At 46.4% G+C, this 21,411-nt stretch overlaps 1 protein-coding gene across 2 annotated transcripts in view; it reads right to left on the reverse strand.

The window, feature by feature from the left end:
- Positions 1 to 7,959: 7,959 nt before the first annotated feature.
- Positions 7,960 to 21,411, reverse strand: part of zdhhc17 (zinc finger DHHC-type palmitoyltransferase 17) — an 81,469-nt gene continuing 68,017 nt past the window's right edge. For both annotated transcript variants that reach the window (XM_033037976.1, XM_033037975.1), the window contains 9 exons: positions 21,150 to 21,250; positions 19,454 to 19,578; positions 16,739 to 16,801; positions 14,575 to 14,668; positions 12,556 to 12,639; positions 11,044 to 11,201; positions 9,989 to 10,083; positions 8,849 to 9,713; positions 7,960 to 8,817 (listed from right to left, as the gene is read on the reverse strand). In XM_033037976.1, the coding sequence (XP_032893867.1) occupies positions 9,575 to 9,713; positions 9,989 to 10,083; positions 11,044 to 11,201; positions 12,556 to 12,639; positions 14,575 to 14,668; positions 16,739 to 16,801; positions 19,454 to 19,578; positions 21,150 to 21,250 (859 nt within the window). In that variant the 3' untranslated portion in view covers positions 7,960 to 8,817; positions 8,849 to 9,574. The remainder of the gene's footprint in view (positions 8,818 to 8,848; positions 9,714 to 9,988; positions 10,084 to 11,043; positions 11,202 to 12,555; positions 12,640 to 14,574; positions 14,669 to 16,738; positions 16,802 to 19,453; positions 19,579 to 21,149; positions 21,251 to 21,411) is intronic.

A 21,411-nucleotide genomic window follows, 5' to 3' on the forward strand; every position in this document is an offset into this window, starting at 1 on the left:
TCTTTGGGATGTGGGAGGAAGCCGGTGCACCTGATTCTGAAACGTTGCAATAGTACTTGCCTCAACTACCTCCTCCAGAAGCTCGTTCCATGCACCCACCACCCTTTGTGTCGGAATCCTTCTTAAGGGGCTTTTGACACTTTGCAGCAGACGTTACTATGATAGTTGAGGTGCTGTAGCAGATGCCTCATGAGAATGTTGAATTATGATACTTGACAATTTGTAAACCTCCTTTACATTATAGATATGAATGTGGTGCTATGTTTTATCTTGGATATGCTGATACTTTCCCCTTCCAATGGTGCTTGGATAGTCTGTACAAGTTTGGTTATTTCCTCGTCAACGTTGCTGGTTAATGGAACTGGTTTTCACATTGCTTGCTGGTTAATGCCTTTAACCCCTTTCATTCTGACCCTTAGTCTTGGTGTGTCTAACGGGCCTGTAAAGCTGGAGCAAGTAAGAATGTCATCGTTTCGTTTCATATCCGGTGTATATAGAGACCAGCGATACAGCGTGGATACAGGCCCACAGAGCCCACGCCAAGCACACTAGTTCTACATTATCCCACTTTCTCATCCACTCACTCCCTACACACTTGGGGGTAATTTACAGAGGATCAATTAAGCTGCAAACCCGCACGTCCTTGGGATGTGAGAGAAAGCCGGAGCACCCTGACGAAATCCACGTGGTGACAGGGACAAGGGCTCTGCTCTGCTGCCCTTGTGAGACGAATAAACACACTTTGCACTCCCAGCATCATTGCCCACAGACTAAAGCATTGATTCTGCAGGGGGTACACACGTCAGAATTACCCCATGAGGGGAGAGTCCTTTATCTGTGATAAGGCAGTTGCCCCTCTTGCTTTGTGGATACCCAATGTGAATTGCTCTGTATCCCCATGGCCGGCTGCATTCAGCTGGTGTCCCAACGCTACATGATGGAATCAGTCTTGGATGCAATCTTTCTGCCTCTGCTGTAGAATCTGATCCTTCCAACAGTGAGATCTGCATTTGCACCCAGCTGCTCACAGCCCAGGGATGGGCCTGATTCCTTGCTGCTACTTGGGCTCTGCTTGTACTGTGGACACAAGAGTGCAGAGTCTGGAATTTGGAGTGACTATCTGCTGGGGGAACTCAGTGGGTGGCGCTGCATCTCTGTGGGAGAGTTGTGGCGGGGGGGGGGGGGGGAGAAAGGAGAGAGATGGTCAATGTTTTCGGTTAAAAATGCACCAAGGCTCCAGCCTTGATGTGCAAGGGTTTTGATCAGCAATTCCTCCCACCCCCACGGATGCTGGCAGACCTGCCGTTTCTCCCACAGATAGCCCGTTGCTGCTGACAGCGTTGTGGTCTTGTCCTGCTGTAAACAAGGTCACGGGTTTGCCAGCATCAACGTTACAACAGCCAGAGCTTGTCACTACGGTACCTGATCAATAGGAAGTGCATCGCGAGTCTTGCTCCCCCTCCCTTCACTGGTATTCCAGCCTGATCCCCAGTAGTATTCCATGTTGCCACCTCATCACCAATCGTAGACTTGATCGGCAGCGTGTAAAGACTGTGAAAAACAACTAACCCAAATGTTCCCCTGTGTCTTCTTGGATAAATCTTTTTTTCCTGCTCTCTGGAATTTCAGGCTTCTTGCTTCTGCGTACATTCTCTGTGAAATAATGGAATAAAAAATAAACAAGTCCTCTCTGTCTGTGTCTTGTTTGCACGGTTTGGGAAGTTTAGTTTAGTTTAGAGATACCTATGGAAACAGGCCCTTTGGGCCCATCATTGATCACCTGTTCACACTGGCTACTACGTTGTCCCACTTTCCTATCCACTCCTTAAACACAATTAACCTACAAACTCGCATGTCTTTTGGGATGTGGGAGGAAATTGGAGCACCCGGTGGAACAAATTCACACGGTTAGAGAAGCATGCAAACTCCACACACCCACACCCACACCCACACACACCCACACACACGCACGCACACACACCCCCCCCCCCCCCCCCCCCCCCCCCCCCCCCCCCCCCCCAGGTCAGGATCGAAACCAGGTCTCTGGTGCTATGAGGCTGCCTCACCCGACTGAAGTGAAGCATTAGTTTCTGACCAGGATGGACTCTATAAGTTGGGTCAACCATGGTTGTGGCACTGCTCGATGATTGTTGCCCCCCCCCCCCCCCCCCTCCCCCTCCAATTCTGGAACTCCTGAATCATGACCAGATCATTTGAGATGTGTAATAAAACTATATGTACTTTCAAACTTTAGTGTCTTGTCTTCTGCACAGCGAGAACGAGGGAATAAGAGGAGAGGGGGGGGGGGGGGGGGGGGTGAATGGTCTTCAGAGATACAGAAACAGGATCACACTGACCGCTGATCACCCCGTGCACGAGCACTATCCTACACATTAGGGACAATGTACAATTTTATCTGGGCCAATTAACCTGCAAACCTGCCCGTCTTTGAAGTGTGGAAACTGGAGCGCCTGGAGAAATCCCGCTCGTCGCAGGGGGAAAGTAACAAACTCCGTGCAGACAGGATCGAACCCGGCTGGGTCTGGCGCTGTAGGGCAGCAGCTCCACCATTGCGCCACTGTGGCTGCTTTACCGAGGCACTGTGAAGTGTAGTGGAGTAAATGCAACGGTTGTATCCGCCTCCACCACCAACCCTGGCAGCACATTCCAGGCACCCACCTGTAAAAAACACAATGCTCCGCGCATCTTTAAGCTTTTCCCCTCTCACCTCTCTAAACGTATTTCCTTTTCACCTTAAAACACTGTCCTGTGTAAAAGGCTTTGACTACCTAATCTATACCCCTGCAATCCAAGTCTGCCCAACCTCTCCCTGTAGCTAATTATCCCTAATCCAGGCAGCATTCTGTTAAGGGCCTGTCCCACTTGGCCATCATTTACGCAACAGGCCGGTAGTGACTGACGCGCGCGTCATCATGCGTCCACACAGCCGTCTGGAGCGCATGACGTCATTTGAAGATAGACACAAAATGCAGGAGTAACTCAGTGGGACCGGCAGCATCTCTAGAGAGAAGGAACGGATGATGTTTCGGGTCGATACTCTTCTTCAGTCTGAAGAAGGGTCTCAACCCGAAACGTCACCCATTGCTTCCCTCCAGAGATGCTGCCTGTCCCGCTGAGTTACTCCTGCATTTTGTGTCTATCTCCAATCTTCCTAGCCCCGCTCTGGGAGTAGGAGTGGGGGCGGATCTGGATCTGCAACGGCCGTGAGCCCCAGGCCGAGCTCGGCGATCATTTGCCTGCTTCTGCTGCTGTTGGAGGTGAGACGTTGCACAGTAGGACAGGGTCTTGGGCCTGTCCTACTTGGCCATCATTTACGCGACAGGCCGGTGGCGCGCGAAGATTTAGTACAGAACGAAATCTTGGTGCGCTGCGCGATACCACGCACAACTCTACACTCCTCCATGCGCCCGTCCCGCGCTACCCACACGCTACCAGGTCGCTTAAATGGCGCGCAAATGACGGCCAAGTGGGACAGGCCCTTTAAACTTCTTCTGCACCCTATCCAAAGCCTCCAGGTCCTTCCAGTAATGGAGCGATCAGAACAGCACGTAATGTTTAGTTTGGAAATATAGTACGCAACTTCGGCCCACCTAGACCACGCCGACCAGCGAACACCTCGTACACTAGCACCATCCTACACACATTAGGGACAATTTACAATTATACCAACCCAATTAACCTACAAACCTGTACGTCTTTGGAATGTGAGAGGAAACCGGAGCATCCAGAGAAAACCCACGTGGGTCACAGAGAGAACGTACAAACTCTGTACAGACAGCACCAGGTGAGGTGAAAGTACTCAGCTGTGCAACAACATTCTCCTGCCAGTGTACAATGTACAAAACATTAAAAATCTAAGTTAAAATATTTGTTAAAACACAATAGGACGGCGCAGCGGTAGAGTTGCTGATCACAGCACCAGAGACCCGGGTTCGATCCTGACTACAGGTGCTGTCTGTACGGAGTTTGCACGTTCTCCCTGTAGCCGCGTGGGGTTTCTTCAGGGGCTCCGGTTTCCTCCCACACTCCAAAGACGTACAGGTTTGTAGGTTAATTGGCTTCGGAAAATTGTAAATTATCCCCAGTGTGTAGTATAGTGCTAGTGTACGGGGAGATTACTGGTCAGTGCGGACTCAGTGGGCTGAAGGGCCTGTTTCCGCACTGCATCTCTCTAAAGTCTAAAGAATTAACTGCAATAGCTGGGAAGTCGGACCACTGCTAGCAGGGAGACGATGGGCGGAATATCACCCTGCAACATATGTTCTGGCCTCAGCCAAAGTATCTCAAGAAGGGTCCCATCCTGAAACATTGCCCGTCTTTCTCCTCCACAGGTGCTGCCTGACATGCTGAGTTCTTCCATCACTCTGCATTTGGCTCAGGATTCCAGCATCTGCAGTTCCTTGTCTCCATGACAAGATTCTTTCTCCACAGATGCTGCCTGACCTCATTGTCTCCAGCAATTTCTGCTTTTATCGCCTGGGATCCTGCTGTGTACTAGATGACTCTTACCTTCCCCGTGTTGCATCGGTGGCTACACTTCAGTTGTGCTCCTTTGGCTCTCCTGAAATCACTGACGTCTTTCTTAAGTGATGCAAAATTCAGATGGGGTCATGCACATATTGTCTGATAATGTAATCTGGCTCAAAGACATTTCTCCTGCCTCCTAAATCGTCAAGTCTGTTGAAACAATTCAGTAATAAAACGAGTCAGATACATGACTTTAAAATAACTCTTCACTAATCGTTATTGAATCATTTGCCTCAGTCAGAGGCTTTACCCAGACCTGGGAAAGACCCCGTTTGTTGACATTTTAATTCTGTTGTCTCATGGTTGTTAGTTACGGATACTGGGAGATGAAACAGATGGTTTCTTTGGAACATTCCCAGCCCGAGTGGGAACAGGAGCTGCTCATGTCTAGACATTCCAAATCCATTTTCCATTGGGATAACACTGGAAGCGTGGTACAGCTGCTAGAGCTGCTGCCTCACAGCGCCAGAGACACAGGTTCGAACCTGACCTTGGCTGCTGTTTGTGTGGAGTTTGCACGTTCTCCCGGTGACTGCGATAGTATCCTCTGTGTGTACCCTATAGCTTTCGTGGCAAACTTTTTTTCGTAGTTTAACTTTATCGTTTAATTGGATTTGTTGGTTAATCGGCCTCTGTAAATTGTTCCTGGTGTGTGGGGAGTGGATGCGAAATGGGATAACATGGAACTCGTGTGACAGACACAAACTACTAGAGTAACTCAGCGGGTCAGGTAGCATCTCTGGTGATAAGGAATAGGTGATGTTTTAAGTCGAGACCCTTCTTCAGAAGCTTTGAAGGGTCTCGACCCGAAATGTCACCCATGAGTCTAAAGAACGGTCTCAAAGCGAAACGTCACCTATTCTTTTTCTCCAGAGATGCTGCCTGACCTGCTGAGTTACCTTTGCATTTTGTGCTTATCTTTGGTGTAAACCGGCATCTGCAGTTCCTTCCTACACATAGAACTAGTGTGACTGGGTGATCAATGGTCAGCATGGACTTAGTGGGCCAAAGGGCTTGTTTCCATGCTGTATCAGAATTTTTTTTTAGCAGTAACAAGGGTGGTGTGGGCAGGTCTTCCCACCGACCAGCATCTCCCACCTCTCTTCCACCCCATGACTTCTTTCATAGTATCTTCCATCCTCTTGGCTTAGTTCTTTCCCACACCTACAGAATTATGCGGGGTATAGATGGGGCAGACAATCAGAACCCATTCCCCAAGGTGGAAATGTCAAAGACTAGAGATCATAAGTTTGTGAGTGGTGCAAAGTTTAATGGAGAGGTGCAGGGCAATTAATTTTTTTACACATAGGGTGGTGGGTGCCTGTAACGTGATGCTGAGGGTGATGATTGAGGCAGAAAGGTTAGTGACTTGTGGACAGGCACATGGATATGATATGGAGGGATATGGATAATGTGCACATCGATCAGGTTCTGGTCTTTGTATAATGTTCAGTACATTGTGTGCTGAAGAACCTGTGTAGTTTTTATTTACACAAAGGGTGGTGGGTGCCTGGAACATGCTGCTTAGGGTGGTGGAGGCAGATACGATAGTGGAGTTTAAGAGGATTTCAGATAGATAGACCCATGGATCGCGTGCAAGCAGAGATTAGTTTATCTGGGATCATGTTCAGCACAGACATTGTGGGCCTGTACTGTACCGTTCTGTGTTCTATGTTCTTCACAGCGAGGATCCCATGGATCTCCACATTTGACGTTAACTAATGAAAATTGCTGCACTTTCAGCTTGATCTTTGGCCTGGAATGATGGGTCTGAGCAACACCAATCTGATCAATCCACTGCACATTTGCACCAGACCCTTCAGCTCACAATATATGCATTGAACATCACTTATTTACACGCATATTACCAGGCTATCTACGTGCACATAATCCTTATTCCTCCATTCCCTGCATATCCATATGCCTATCCAAAAGTCTCTTAAATGTCCCTAACCTATCTGTCTCAACCACCATCCCCCGGAGCACATTCCAGGCACACACCAAAAAACTTGTCCTGCACATCTCCTTTTTGCCCCTCACCTCAAGGCGATGCCCTCCAGTCTTTGACTGTTCACATTTTTATTTCAGTCGCGAACTGGGGCGTTTGAATGACTAATCAAGTGTTTGAGATGAAGGTTAAAGGTTCGAACAGCCTGACCACCTTTTTTCTTTGCTTGGTAGTAGATTTTTTATTTAATATGCGATGGTTTTTCCTGCTTGGAATCCTTTGCTCCTGTTCAGACGTCGTGCAGTTTTGTCACCAAATGTTCTTCTCCCAAACTTTCTCCGGTGGAGTCTTGATTATAACCGCAAAGAAACTTTCCAACATGGAGTTAAGGGCCTGTCCCACTTACGCGACCTTTACAGGCGACTGCCGGCACCCGTGATAGGTCGCCGAAATGTTGAAAATTCAGCGGCGACCAGAAAGACGCTACGACTCTTTGGAGACCTCTTACGCCCATAAGAGAGGTATCCTATGGTCGTGAGAGGTCTCCAAAGAGTCTTAGCGTCTTTCTTGTTGAAAATTTCGGCGACCTATCACAAGTGCCAGCAGTCGCCTGTAAGGGTCGCGTAAGTGGGACAGGCCCTTTAATTCTCAACCTAGGCATCTCGTCCTTTGGTTTACTGGTGTAAATGGGATGGTTGTATTCATAGAAAATGTCCAGGAGTCCGATATGATCAGCACGCTTTGAAAAGGAATAAAGGATTACAGAGATATAATAAAATAAATGAATAGAAATTTCAGCCTGTTACAATGCAGTCAAAAACCACCCTTAAAAACAGCAAGTTAATTGTGATGAACGGCGAGATGAATCTTGTTTATTAGATCAATAATTTACAAAGTTTGACAAACTGAACCAATCATCGTATGAAGTCAGTTTTTACTTTGAGCATATTACAGTCCTATATATTTTTTTCTCCACATTGTACATAAGGGGACCAGATAGTAGCAAAACAAAAAACACTTGGCACAGTTATAAATAATGTAATACAAAAACAAATAAGTATTCACAATCTGCAGAATGTAGTGCTTCCTCTAGAGTCAATGGGGCATGAAAGTCAATTATACTTGCGGACATTGAATTATTCCCGCGATCGCACAGGTAACAAAATAAGAAGCTGAGACATGAATTGCAGGTTTCAAAGTGGGGAGAAATGACAGGTTGTTGCGAAGTCAGGGCAGTACAAAAGGAAAGTGGTTGTTATAAATACCAGTGTTAAACCTCGGGAAGGGCTGGAATTCATCTTGGGAAGAGGGCAACGAGCGGCGAGACGTTCTCCAGCGTGCGGACCCCTCGCCTGGTCTCTGCTGTCCTGGGTGGGCCAGGGGACGTTGGAGATGGAGTGCATGCGTTCCACACACAGGCAGTCTCACACACTCCAAACTGTGTCAGAGCCGTTACTGTGGGTTCCCCCCAGCCCAAAAGCTGGTAAGAATTCACGTTAACTAATATTGCAATACTGCAATTCTTGATATCAGGTACAATGCACACAAACTAGGTGTAGTTTCCACTACAAAGTAAACAGCAACCAAAAAGTCTTGCACTTTACAAACACAGGACATCCACTATTTACAAATTCACTGATCTTCCTGCTGGAGGAAGGAAGCTGAGAGAACACTTCACAGCAAGCTGATGTGATGCCGTATGTCCTACGGTCTTGAGAGCCGTGGTTTTTTTAAATTTATTTAAACTTTTTCTTGCCAAGCACCAGACATGCAGAGTTCAGTGGGTCGATGAATTAGCAGCAGCCGCAGCAACAGAAGCAAATCAACTACATTCCTACACTTTTTTTGAAATTCTCGGCAGAGTTGAAAATCAAGTTTGCAGCTCCAAACTAACATTGACAAATATACACACTGGTAAAACTAGTTGATAAATAATTTATGTACAGATACAACTAATCTTTACACTGGCCCGATGTGTTGGTTAAAAGTATTTTGCACAAGAGTTTGGGGCGCGGTGACCTCAGCGAATTCACAGCTGTCTGTAAACGTGGCTGGTTTCCAGAGAGTGGTAGACAGTCATTCGTGAACTGAAACTTAAAGTGGCTGTAGAAATCGTTATCATGCTCCAAGTTGGGACTTCTTGTTATAATTGGAAGAATCAAGTGCCTCTCCCTTCATTAGATCTCCCAGCACTCGCCCACCATGCACTGTTCAGGTGAACACCGATGAACAAAGATCCGTGACCGCATCAGCACCTGTGCAACTGATCTGCAGGATATGCAATGCTGGTGATGGAAAATGAGTGACACCTCCCCTCTCCTCTCCCCCCCCCCCCCCCCCCCCCCCCCCCACCCCCACCCCACTGCCCACCTCCAAACTCACCATCTCCCAATTGAGAGCGACGGGGAGGGAGCTTGCAAATTTCCACTCAACGACCTGATTAATTTGCACTGAGACGGACGTTCTTTAAAACCATGATTTAAAACAGGAAAGAATAAAGTACTTAAAATAATCAATGCCTCAAACAAAGGAGGGGTCTTGGGTTTTTACCACTGGACATGATTGTGAACACCGATTTCCGGATTTTCCTGCACGAAATTCAAAGCACCACACAACAATACTCAACAAATACAATCGATGCAGGGTGCAACTTTGTCCTCTCGGCACTGCCGGACAGCATGGGACTCCCATATCTGGAGCCGATGGGTGGCAAATCAAGGTTTCAAGCTTTGCAGCTCAGTGTCGCTTTCCGCTCCAAAACCGGAGGCAAACACAACACGTTAAAAATCAATTCCAGGCAAAAGAGCAGTCTCGATCTATGTCTATATAACGGTTTCCTTGCGGCCTTCTGCTTTGTACCACATTGTGATTGCGATGAGGTGCTGGGGTGCGAGGGTTCAGGCTTGGTGGAAACAGGCAGCAAGACTGTCCCTGTTTGCAAAGGAACCGCAGGGCGGCCGTTCCTCGCAGTGACGTTATTTAGGTTGCTGATATTGGGAAAGAATTAGGAAGGATGTCTGTCAGGCACCAGTCCGAGGGGTTGATTGTGGAGATGATTCGCCGTGGACGCTGATCCCACTACACCAGCTGGTAACCAGTACCCGAGGTCTGGTCATACTCGATTGTGTACTGATGCGTCCAGTCCACCATTACAGGGCGAAAGAGACCGAAACATCTAAATTCAAAGAAGTCTATGATATTCCTAATGCAACCGTGGCTGATGGTGGGAAAGAAGAGAAAAAAAAGGAAGATCAGTTATATGAAAATATCAGGCTGCAAACACAGATCTTTCAAACTAACTTTCACACAATCAGCATGGTCAATCTGAAGAAGGGTCCCGACCAATTTCTCCAGAGATGCTGCCTGACCCGCTGAATTGCTCTAGCACTTTACTTCTTTTAAAAAAAAATCAACATAACATTTCAGATCATGGTCAGGTGAAGTGCACAGCATTGCCAATGCAATGAAGCGCCAGTACACACTGGTACTTACTTGAAAGGGCTCTCAATAGTGGTTGTTGTAACTTTAAAGTGCTTGTAACGTCTTGCATTCATCCTTTCGTTTGTAGTTATCCCAAGACAAGCAATCTTCATCAACCAGAAACAAATAAGTTAATATGTAGTTAGATAACTTAAGTCAACATTGTTATAAATGGTTATAGGTTATGGGGCGTGTTAGTCAGCATGGGCAAGTTGGGACAAAGGGCCTGTTCCCACGCTGTATGACTCTATGAGCTCATCAAATCTCTGAGTCCATTGAACAAAGAACTAGTGTGTGAACGGGTGATCGATAGTCAATGTGGTGGATGGGCTGAAGGGCCTGTTTCCATGCTGTATGTTTCAATCAATACATTTAATTATTGACAATGTGAAGGTTGCAATCCCCTTGTAGAGGGCAGCAAAGCACAGAGGGCGAAAGCAGCACTCGAGACACTAACCAGTACAGATTCACAACCGTACAGCGTGCAAACAGGCCCATCGGCCCAACTTGCCCATGCCAAAAAACATGCCCCACTAGTCAAACGTGCCTGCGTGCGGCCCATATCCCTCCAAACCTATCCTATCCATGTACCTGTCTAAATGTTTCTTAAACATTGTGACACATGGTCTGACCTGAAACGTCACCTAGCCATGTTCTCCAAAGTTGCTGTTTGACCCGCAGAGTTACTCCAGCACTTGTATCCTTTTATGTACCTGTTCAAATTTCTTTTAAATGCTATTATAGTATCTGCCTCAACTACCTCATCCGGCTGCTCGTTCCTTTTACCTACCATCCTATGTGTAAAGAGGTTGCCCCTCAGGTTCCCGCCCACCTTAAACGCATGTCCACTGTTTCTCGATTCCCCGTCTCTGGGCAAAATACTCTGTGCATTTACCCTATCTATTCCTCTCATGATCTTGTACACCTCTATAAGATCTCCCCTCATCCTCCTGCGCTCCAAGGAATAAAGTCCTAGGCTGCTCAACCTCTTCCTGTAGGTCCAGGACCTCGAGTCTTAACTGCACAGCCTCAAAATTCAAGGCGAGAAACATTATTTTGCTGTTTACCTGATACATCTGACACATGAGTAAGATAGCCACCCACAAGAAGTGAAAGAGACTGTTCAGGAACATCCAGAACACCCACGGGGAGCAGCTCGCAATCTCCGTTAGATACGTCCACAGTCCGTCCTTCGGGTAGTTGGTTTCACAGTGGATGCTCCAGTCTGAAACAGAGAAAGGTCATGTCCATAAACCCATCCCTGGACTGAGGGAGAACATAAAGCTGTAGGTTCCCAGGCTATGGAGGATTTGGAGAGGGTGAAAAGGAGGTTTACCACAATGCTGCCTAGATTCGAGGGTTTCAGCTGCAGGGAGAGTTTTGCCAGAAGTTGAGGGGAGTCTTGATAGAAGTATAAAATAATGTGAGGAGCTTGGAGGTCTCAAGTAAAATAAAATAATGCTAAGTTACACTAATCACCTCTGCCTGCATGTGATCCATATCCCTCCATTCCCCGATGCCTATATCCCTCCATTCACTGCATATCCATGTACCTACCCAAAAGTTTCTGATTGCTCGGGAACGTCGAAGGTTGAGGGGAGACTTGATCGAAGCATAAAATTAAGTGAGGCTTAGATATGGTAGACAGCCAGAAGTGTTGTCCTCAGGGTGGAAATGTCTAACACTAGGCATAGCTTTAAAATGAGAGGGAGAACGTTCAATGGAGATGTGCTGACAAGTTTTTTTGTAATATAAACACAGGGGCCTGGAGCATATCACTGGGGTGGTGATGGTCAGATACAATAGTGGCATTAAAGAGGCTCTTAAATAGGCACACGGAAATGCAAGAATAGAGGGATATGGATCATAGAAACATCGAAAATAGGTGCAGGAGTAGGTCATTCAGCCCTTTGAGCCAGCACTGTCATTCAATATGATCATGGCTGATTATCCAAAATCAGTACCCCGTTCGTGCTTTTTCCCCGATATCCCTTGAATCCGTTAGCCAAAAGAGCTAAATCTAACTCTCTCTTGAAAACATCCAGTGAATTGACCTCCACTGCCTTCTGTGGCAGAGAATTCCGCAGATTCACAACTCTCTAGGTGAAAAAGTTTTTCCTCATCTCAGTCCTAAATGGCCTACCCCTTATTCTTAACCTTATCATGTACAGGCAGATGTGATCAGTTTAACTTGGCATCATGTTTGGCACAAACGTTGTGGGCTGCAGGGTCCGTTACTGTGCTGTACTGTTCTCTGCAATGCAAGAACACGCCCTTCGGCCCATCAATGCATGATGCCAAGACCATCTCTTATCTACCTGCATGTAATCCATATCCTGCAATACTCTGCAAATCCAAAGTCTAAATGCCACTATCATATCTGTTTCACCCACCACTCCCAATATAAATGTTGCAGACACTCACCACCCACTGTGTTTAAAAAAAAAAAAACGCTCGCCACAAATCTCCTTTAAACTTTTGCCTTAAAACCATGCCCCTGTTATTTGATTTTTCCATCCTGGCGAAAAGGTTCCGACTGTCTACCCTATATCTATGCGTCTCAAAATAAGTTTACTTACAGAATAAACAGCCGTAAATCATCCAGATTATCATTCCCAACAAGAAGAACAGGTACCCAATGAAGTATCGGTGATTTCCAGCTCCTAGAAAAGAGAAAAGGTTCTGGTTCAAACGGTTGACAGGACACAGCAGGAACTGAAACCATTGTGTGCCCCTCCACTCCAATGGAGACATTCAGCAGGCCAGACATTCAACTTAAAGTAATTGGAACATCCACACAGCACTGCAGCTGTGGCCTGACCAATGTTTTATGAAGTACATATTGTCTTAGTCTTACAGCTTGGAAACAGGTCCTACGGCCCAACTTGCCCACGCCGGCAACATGCCCCATCTACACTGGTCCCACCTGCCTGCATTTGGCCCGTATCCCCCTAAACCTGTCCTATCAAGGTTGAACCATAACCTCCTTGCTCTTGTACACAGTGTCGTGGTTAATGAAGGCAATATTCAGAATGTAGGAACAAGAAACTGCAGATGACGATTTACTGTGCATTCACCCAATCCATTCCCCTCATGATTTTATACACCCCTCTATAAAACCACTCCTCACCCTCCATGTGCGGATAAATGGGATTTAGTTTAGTTTTAAGTTTAATTTTTTTTAGTTTAGAGATACAGTGGGGGGAAATAGGTATTTCGGCCCATCGAGTCGACAACGACCAGCGACCAACTAGTGTACATTAACACTACCCAACACACTAGGGACAATTTACAATTTTACCAAAGCCACTTAACCTATAAACCTGTACCTCTTTGGAATGTGAGAGGAAGCCGGAGCACCTGGAGAAAACCCACACGCTCACAGGAAAAACGTACAGACACACCCCATGGTCAGGATCAAACCTGGGTCTCTGGTGCTGCAAGGCAGCAATTCTACCACGGCGCCACCTTATTAGTGGTTTACTGGAGATGGTATTTGGTGGTTGGGTTAGGGTTATGGAGATGATGGGCTGAATGGCCTCTTTGCGCCACATGGCTCCATGAAATCCAAATGGAAATTAAGGACGAATTCACGTGGAATAGTTGAGGTGAGGAGACAGTGAAGACGCGCATGAGAATAGGAGATGAGATAGGGTGGGAGGAAGCTTTTTGGAAGCATAAACTAAAGGCAATCCGCAATCAGCCTGAATGGCTCATTGATGACAGTCAATCAGCACGGAAACATACCTTTCGGCCCAATTTGCCCATGCCCACCAAGATACCTCATTAACCCTAGTCCCACCTGCCCGTATCCCTCTAAATCTTTCCTATGGCCTGAACAAAGGTCTCGACCTGAAATGTCACCTATCCATGTACAGAGATGCTGTTTGACAAGTTGATTACACCAGCACTTTGTCTCCTTTCATGCACCTGACCAAATGTCCTTTAGATGTTGTTGCAGTATCTGTCTCCTCTTCTGGCAGTTTGTACTGTATACCCACCACCCTGTGTGCAAATCATTGCCCCTCAGATTCCTATTAAATCTTTCCCCTCTCACCTTAAACCTAAGGGTGGCACAGTGGCGCAGCAGCAGAGTTGTTGCCTTACAGCACCAGAAACCAGTGTTTGATCCTGACTATGGCTGCTGTCTGTACGGAGTTTGTACGTTCTCCCTGTGACTGCGTGGTTGTTTTCCGCTGGTTCTGGTTCATTTCCCCTCCCCCCCCCACTTTCTTCCTGCTTCACAGACAATAGTGGAACTCGCAGAATCCGGCCATCTGGATCTTAGCATGTTTTGCAGCATTTGTTTGGTGATCGCTGGGTGGCACGGACTCAGTGGGCTGAAACGCTTCCACGCTGTATCTGTAAACTAAACTATGTCCTCTGATTCCCAATTCCCCAACTCCAGGTAAAAGACTCTGTGCATCCAGTCTATCTATTCCCCTCGTGATTTTATATTCTTCCACAAGATCACCCCTCAGTCTCCAGCGCTCCACGTGTGATGGCTTTTGATGCTGTCCGTTTAGTGTTGGCCTTTCACCAAACTGCTGCTGCAGGTTCTGCACATGCTGTGGAACGATGTGAATGCAGTGACTTACCCACGCAGTTCCCAACCCACGGGCAGTGGTGGTCGAACTTGGCGATGCATCTATTGCAAACGGCGCAGTGTTTGGAACGAACAGGTTTCTGGATCTGTTCAGAAAACACGAAATAGAGCAACAATCAAGTAGACACCGTGTCATAATGATGTGAAGGATCTGAAACCCATTTGAGTACTGGAAGTGCCTGGCCACTTAGTTTAATTTAGGCATACAGCATGGAAACAGGCCCTTTGGCCCACTGAGTCAACACTAGCCATTGATCACCCGTCCTCACTAGTTCTATATTATTCAACTTTCTCATCATCTCCCTGCACACTAGGGGCAATTTACAGAGGGCAATTAACCTATAAACCTGCACATCTTTTATGGATGTGTGAGGAAATGAGAGGAAACGGGAGCACTCGGAGGAAACCCAGGCGGTCACATGGAGAGTGCCAGAGACCAGAGTTCCATCCGAACCTCAGGTGCTGTCTGGATGGAGTTTGCACGTTCTCCCTGTGACTGCGTGGGTTTCGTGCCACATCCCAAAGACGTGCAAGTTTGTAAGTTAATTGTCCTCAGTAAATTACCCTTAGTATGCAGGAAGCGTACAAGAAAATGGGAAAACATAGAACTAGTGTGATCAGGCGATTGATGGTCGGCATGGACCTGAAAGACCGAAGGGCCTGTTTCCATGCTGTATCTCAAAACCAAATTGGAAGATTTGAAATGAAAAGGGAACGCAGATGCTGGTTTATACCAAAGATAGACACATATTGCTGGAGTAACTCAGCGGGTCAGGCAGTGTCTCTGGAGAAAATGGGTAGGTGACGTTTCGAAACTAGACCCTTTAAGTCTGAAGAAAGGTCTCGACCCAAAACGTCACCTCTCCATTTGCTCCAGAGAGGCTGCCTGACCTGCTGGGTTACTCCAGCATTTTGTGTCTATCTTTGGAAGATTTGGAATTCATCCTTAAGAGTACGAGGGGCCAATTCAAGAGGGATGACACCGATGAAACTATTAATGCAATAATCCAGGAAAAACAACAACAGTGTAATTATTAACTTGTACTGCACAAAATAATATTCTTCTGAAGTAAAACTAAGATGGGAAGGTGTGTAGGAAGGAACTGTAGATGCTGGTTTATACTGAAGATAGACACAAAGTGCTGGAGTAACTCAGCAGGTCAGATAGCATCTCTGGAGAAAAAGGATGGGTGACTTTTCAGTCCGAAGAAGGGTCCCGACCTGAAACATTACCCATCCTTTTTCTCCAGAGATGTTGCCTGACCCGCTGAGTTACTCTAGCACTTTGTGTCTATTGTTGGGAAGGAAGGTCATGTCTTACAATACAATACAATACAATTCAATTTATTGTCATTTGGACCCCTTGAGGTCCAAACGAAATGTCGTTTCTGCAGCCATACATTACAAACAAATAGACCCAAGACACAACATAATTTACATAAACATCCATCACATTGCTGTGATGGAAGGCCAAAAAAACTTATCTCTCCACTGCACTCTCCCCCCCGATGTCAGAGTCAAAGTCAAAGCCCCCTGCTGGCGATGGCGAATTGTCCCGCGGCCATTAAATCCACGCCGGGTGATGCAAGGTCGCACACCGGGTTCTTGATGTTAGAGCCCCCGGCGGGCGCTCGCAGAGACCCGCAGCCATTCCAATCCGCGCGGGGTGATGGTGTAAGGCCCCGCTCGAGGAGCTCTTCAACCCCGCAACTCGGGCGGGAGAAGTCGCCGCTGCGGAAGCCCTGAAAAGCGGTCTCCCTCCAGGGACCCGCGGGCTCCCGGTGCCGCCGTCCGCCAAACCCGCGGTTGCAGCCTCCGAATCTCCGGGGGTCGGGTCGCAGCAGCGTCCACCACAGCTCCACCCGCTCCGGACTCGGCCAGCTCCGCGACGGTGAGGTGAGTAGTCGGCACCAGAGCCCCCGGTCTTCCTGTTGGAGGCCGCTCCTCGTCGCAGCCCCAACGACAACGGACCCGACAAAGAAAAGGTCGGGTCTCCCGTGCAGGGAGAGATTTAAAAGTTACCCCCTCCCCCCACACACATACCCCAACAAAAAATAACAAAAACTACATAAAAACATAGACATAAAATAATAAAAACGCAGACGGACTGCAGAGGCCGCTGCTGACGAAAGTCGCACCGCCCACCGATGTCTTACCAAGCAAGTGCTGCAAAAGATGCTAAGATCCAGATGGCCAGATTCTGCCAGTTCCACGATTGTCTGTGGAGCAGGAATAAAGTAGACATCAGTAATGTGTTGAACACAGCCTAGTCACAAAGATGATCACACACAGATATATACCTGTAACTAAATCAAACATTTACGTCATGCCATTTTTCCACAAAATATCACATAAATGCAATCGGAACAAAGGCAATCTCACAGCAAGGGGACAAATTCTTGGCTAAAGTGTTCACTCTTCATGGCGCAGCCACGAAGAGAAGGGGAGAGGATGTGGTTTCATTTAGTTGAGAGATAGTGTGGACACAGGCCCTCAGCCCACCAAATCTGTGCTGGCCAGCAATCACCCATTCACTAGTTCTATCCTACACACTAAGGGCAATTTATGAAAGCGAATTAACCTTCAAACCTGCACCTCTTTTGAAAGTGGGAGGAAACCAGAGCACCCAGAGAAAAACCACGCAGTCACGGGGAGAACGCTCAAATTCCACACAGACAGCACCTTTAGTCAGGATTGAATCTGGGACTCTAGCGCTGTAAGGCAGCAACTCTACTGAGAGGTTTGAGAGGGAATTCTAGAGTTCAGGGCAGAATTGGCTGAATGTGCGATTATCAAAAGTGGAGTGATGGAGAAGGAGAATTAAAAGAAGGTCAGAGTTCTGTCTGTGTGGAGTTTGCATGTCCTCCCTATAACTGTGCGGGTTTCCTCTCACATCCCAAAAACGTGCGGGTTTGTAGAACTGGAGAAGGTGAGAGGGAGAAGGGAACAAGTTCTAAAACCTTTGACTGGGAATCAGTCAGTCTGTCTGTCTCTCTCTCTCGCTCTGTCTGCCATGTGCACACTTTAATCATCATGATGACTGCTCGTTTCTCTGCCAAGTTTGCCTGGAGATCTCATATTGGTCCTCAAAACACACAAAAACTCATTTTGGGCCATTATAAATGTGAATTTAAAGTATAATGAGAAAGTGCATCAGATGACATGGCCACCAGGAGGAGCTAAAAGGCTATTTTTCCAGAACAAGTGGTGGAAGTCACAAGTAGACATCTGCTCCAACTATTGAACCAAGGTAAGAGGTTGATGTCTGATTGTCTTGGACGAGGAGGTGATTTTAGCCAGGCGTAATAAACGCCATGCCAAAACACTTTTTTAATATAAATATCAATTACAAGAGTGTGAAAATCCTCAGGTAAACGCTCGGGGAAGAAAGGAATAGAGGATAGATAGTTGGTAGAGTTGAAGTCTGAGGAGACAAACATGGACTTGTTAACCCAAACAGTAAGGAGGTTGTGCGATTATGTTAATTAGCCTACAAAATGTGTAGGAAGGAACGGCAGATGATGGGTTTGCATCGCAGATAGACACAAAACGCTGGAGTAACTCAGCGGGTAGGGCAGCATCTCTGGAGGAAAGGAATAGGTGATGTTTCGGGTCGAGACTTCTCCCCTTCTTCAGACTGAGAGTCAGATGGCGAAGAAGTCTCAGTTGGAAGAAGGGTCTTAATTAGCCTACAACTGAGGTGTGCAATGTGCCCAGGTCACACAAGAGCACGGATTGAACGTCAGTCAGAGATACAGAGGGGACTAAATGGAACATTGCCAGAGATAAGTAACGAGGAAAGACTGCCTGGCCAAGGACTGAGGCAGAACAAGGAAACACCATTGACTACAGAAGCTGTAAACTTGAACACAAACCAAATTGCTGGAAAAAAACCCAGCAGGTCAGGCAGCATCTGTGCAGGAAATGGACAGAATACATTTTGGGTTGCGACAAGTTTGAAGAAGGGTCCCAACCCAGAACATCCTCTGTTCAATTCCCTCCACAGTTGCTGCCTGACCCACCCGAGTTCTTCCAGCACTCTGTGTTTTTCTTCACGGAGTGAGGGCTGCCGTTCAGAACATAGGAAATGGTCAAATCTGGAGGAATCAAATGTTGCAAGACAAAATAACATACAACAAAAAAAGGGAGACTGAATTGGTATTTTTTATATTTGAGAAATACTTGCTTGATACTTGCCAGAGATAGGGATGTATGCTTAAATATTGGCAGAGCGAGTCAGATTACATTTTTGAATATTCAATGTGTATGCTCAGGTAAAACCGATGCAAAACTGTGCAATTTCATGATTTAAAATGCATTCACAGAAGCAACAAGGCAGGTAAATGCACTTATGTAATTGTAACCGCGTGGCGCCAGCAATGGCTGCCTCGCGAACAGTCTGTCTGTCCTTTCCTTCTCTATTGTTTTATAGTATGTGTTAAATGTATGTTTTAGTGTTCTTTAGCTTATTTTATGTGGGGGGGTGGGGGGTTGGGGGAAACTTGTATTTAACCTATTACCTCAACCGAGACGGCAGGAACCTAGAGAAAAGCCACGCAGTCATGGGGAGAACGTACAAAGTCTTTACAGATAGCACCAGTAGTCGGCATCAAACCTGGGTCTCTGGCGCTGTGAGGCAGCTACTCTGCCACTGCGCCACTGTGCCGTCCCAAAGGTTCCTTTCAATTGAATGTACTTGCAAGTAATGCTGAATTCACTTGTGTGCCAAGATTAATTCATGCCAAACAGGTGAATCCGTCAACTGATAATCCATGGCCTTGACATCATTCAATTCTGTGCCAATTCGAGTGTTGACTGTAGCAGGTCTCTACACGGCCTAATGCTTTCAAGGCTTGGCCACACTGCCTTACCTTTTTCTTCTGCTCTTCCGTGGCTTTGATTACTCCTGGGTCTGATTTCCACGACTTACCAAAGTTATAAAAGAGCCCCACACTGTTAACAAGGAACGGTAGGTGGACTGACAGAATTGGAAGATGTATTTTGGTGTTAAGAAATTAAAGACAGGAAGACATTTAGCTTTACATCACATGCAATGTAATTCCATAATTCCCATTAATACAATGATGTTATAGTCATGCATCACGGAAGCAGGCCCTGCAGCCTAACTTGTCCATGCTAACCAAGATGCCCATCTATGCTAGTTCCATTTGCCTGCGTTTGACCCATTTCACCCCAGCGTCTTTCCTATCCATGTACCTAACAAAGTGTTTCTTCTGCTACATCAAATAATCAAAAAGTCTCTTCTCTGCCACAGTAGATATGAGAATGGGATAAAGGCCAAGGAAACATCATATCACCCATTTACAAATGAACACCACACAGTCAGTAGATGGATAACTGCACCTAAAAAAGCTGGCCTTGGAGGATGTGGTGGGCATACAGAGCAAGTGACTACACCAGGGAAGACCAGACCAAACCATGGTAGCCTGAAGGATTATATTAGTTAAAGTAAGAATCTAGCACTATTAATAGTAACCATGAAACTATTACACAGCCATTAAAACCCAGGTTGAATCGATAGTAAGGAAGGAAAGAGCAACGTTTGCATTCATTTCGATAGGAATAGAATATAAAAGCAGGGGTATAAAGCTGAGATCGAGTGGATGTGGAGGATGTTTCCACTAGTGGGAATGTCTAGGACCAGAGCTCACAGCCTCAGAATAAAAGGACGTATCTTTAGAAAGTAGATGAGAAGGAATTTCTTTAGTCAGAGGGTGGTGAATGTGTGGAATTCATTGCCATAAAGGCTATGGAGGCCAAGTCATTGGGTATTTTTAAGGCTGAGATTGATGGGTTCTTGATTAGTGTCAAAGGTTAAAGGGAAAAGGCGGGAGAATGGGGTTGAGAGGGAAAGATAGATCTGAATGGCCGAGTAGAATCGATGGCCGAATAGCCTAAATCTGCTCCTATATGAAATTATTTTGTTCACACGCCCGTCAGGAAATGAAATTTATTGCCCCAACCTGGTTTCAACTCCAATAACTCCAGACACAGAGATTGATGCTTAATTGCCCGCTTAAATACAGATGATATACAGCGTGGAAATAAGCACTTCAGTCCAACTTGCCCACACCAACCAACATGCCCCAACTGCACTAGTCCCACCTGCCTGTCCCTCTAAACCTGTCCTATCCGTGTACCTGTCTAAATGTTTCTTAAATGTTGCAATAGTACCCGCCTCAATTACCTCCTCCAACAACTTGTTCCACACAACTTTTGTGTGAAAAAGTTATCCCTCAGGGATCTATCAAATCTTTCCAACCTCACCTCGAACGCATGTCCTCTGATTCTCGATTCCCCTACTCTGGACTAGTGACCCTATGGGTCTACCTGATCTATTCCTCTTTTGATTTTGTACACCTCTATAAGATCAAAGCACAGGAAAGCATTCAGTTTTGGAGATGATTGGCAAGTGATGGCACTGCCAGTATCTTCTGAAGTTAAAATTGAAGTAATTGCCTTCCCCGCTCATGTTGCCCTCTCCCGTAGGCCAGTCAACAAGTGAAAAACACAGCAATGAAATAATCCAACATTAAAAAAAGATATCAGTCCACAGCCAGAAGAACCAAGTAGCATACATCCAGAATTTGGTTGCCAGATAGATCCCAAGAGGAAGTGCACTGTGCATAGAGTGATCGAAGAAGGATCTGAAAGAGACAACAGGAAAATAAAAACAATCCACGATTTCCTTGCGTTCACCTTCGTTACCACCAGAGCTTCATGTTCAATGACAGAAGGAAAACGCAATCAGTGCCCTCCATAATGTTTGGGACAAAGACCCATCATTTATTTATTTGCCTCTAAACTC

This window comes from Amblyraja radiata, chromosome 19 (genome assembly GCF_010909765.2).
Source record: "Amblyraja radiata isolate CabotCenter1 chromosome 19, sAmbRad1.1.pri, whole genome shotgun sequence".
Taxonomy (NCBI): Eukaryota; Metazoa; Chordata; class Chondrichthyes; order Rajiformes; family Rajidae; genus Amblyraja; species Amblyraja radiata.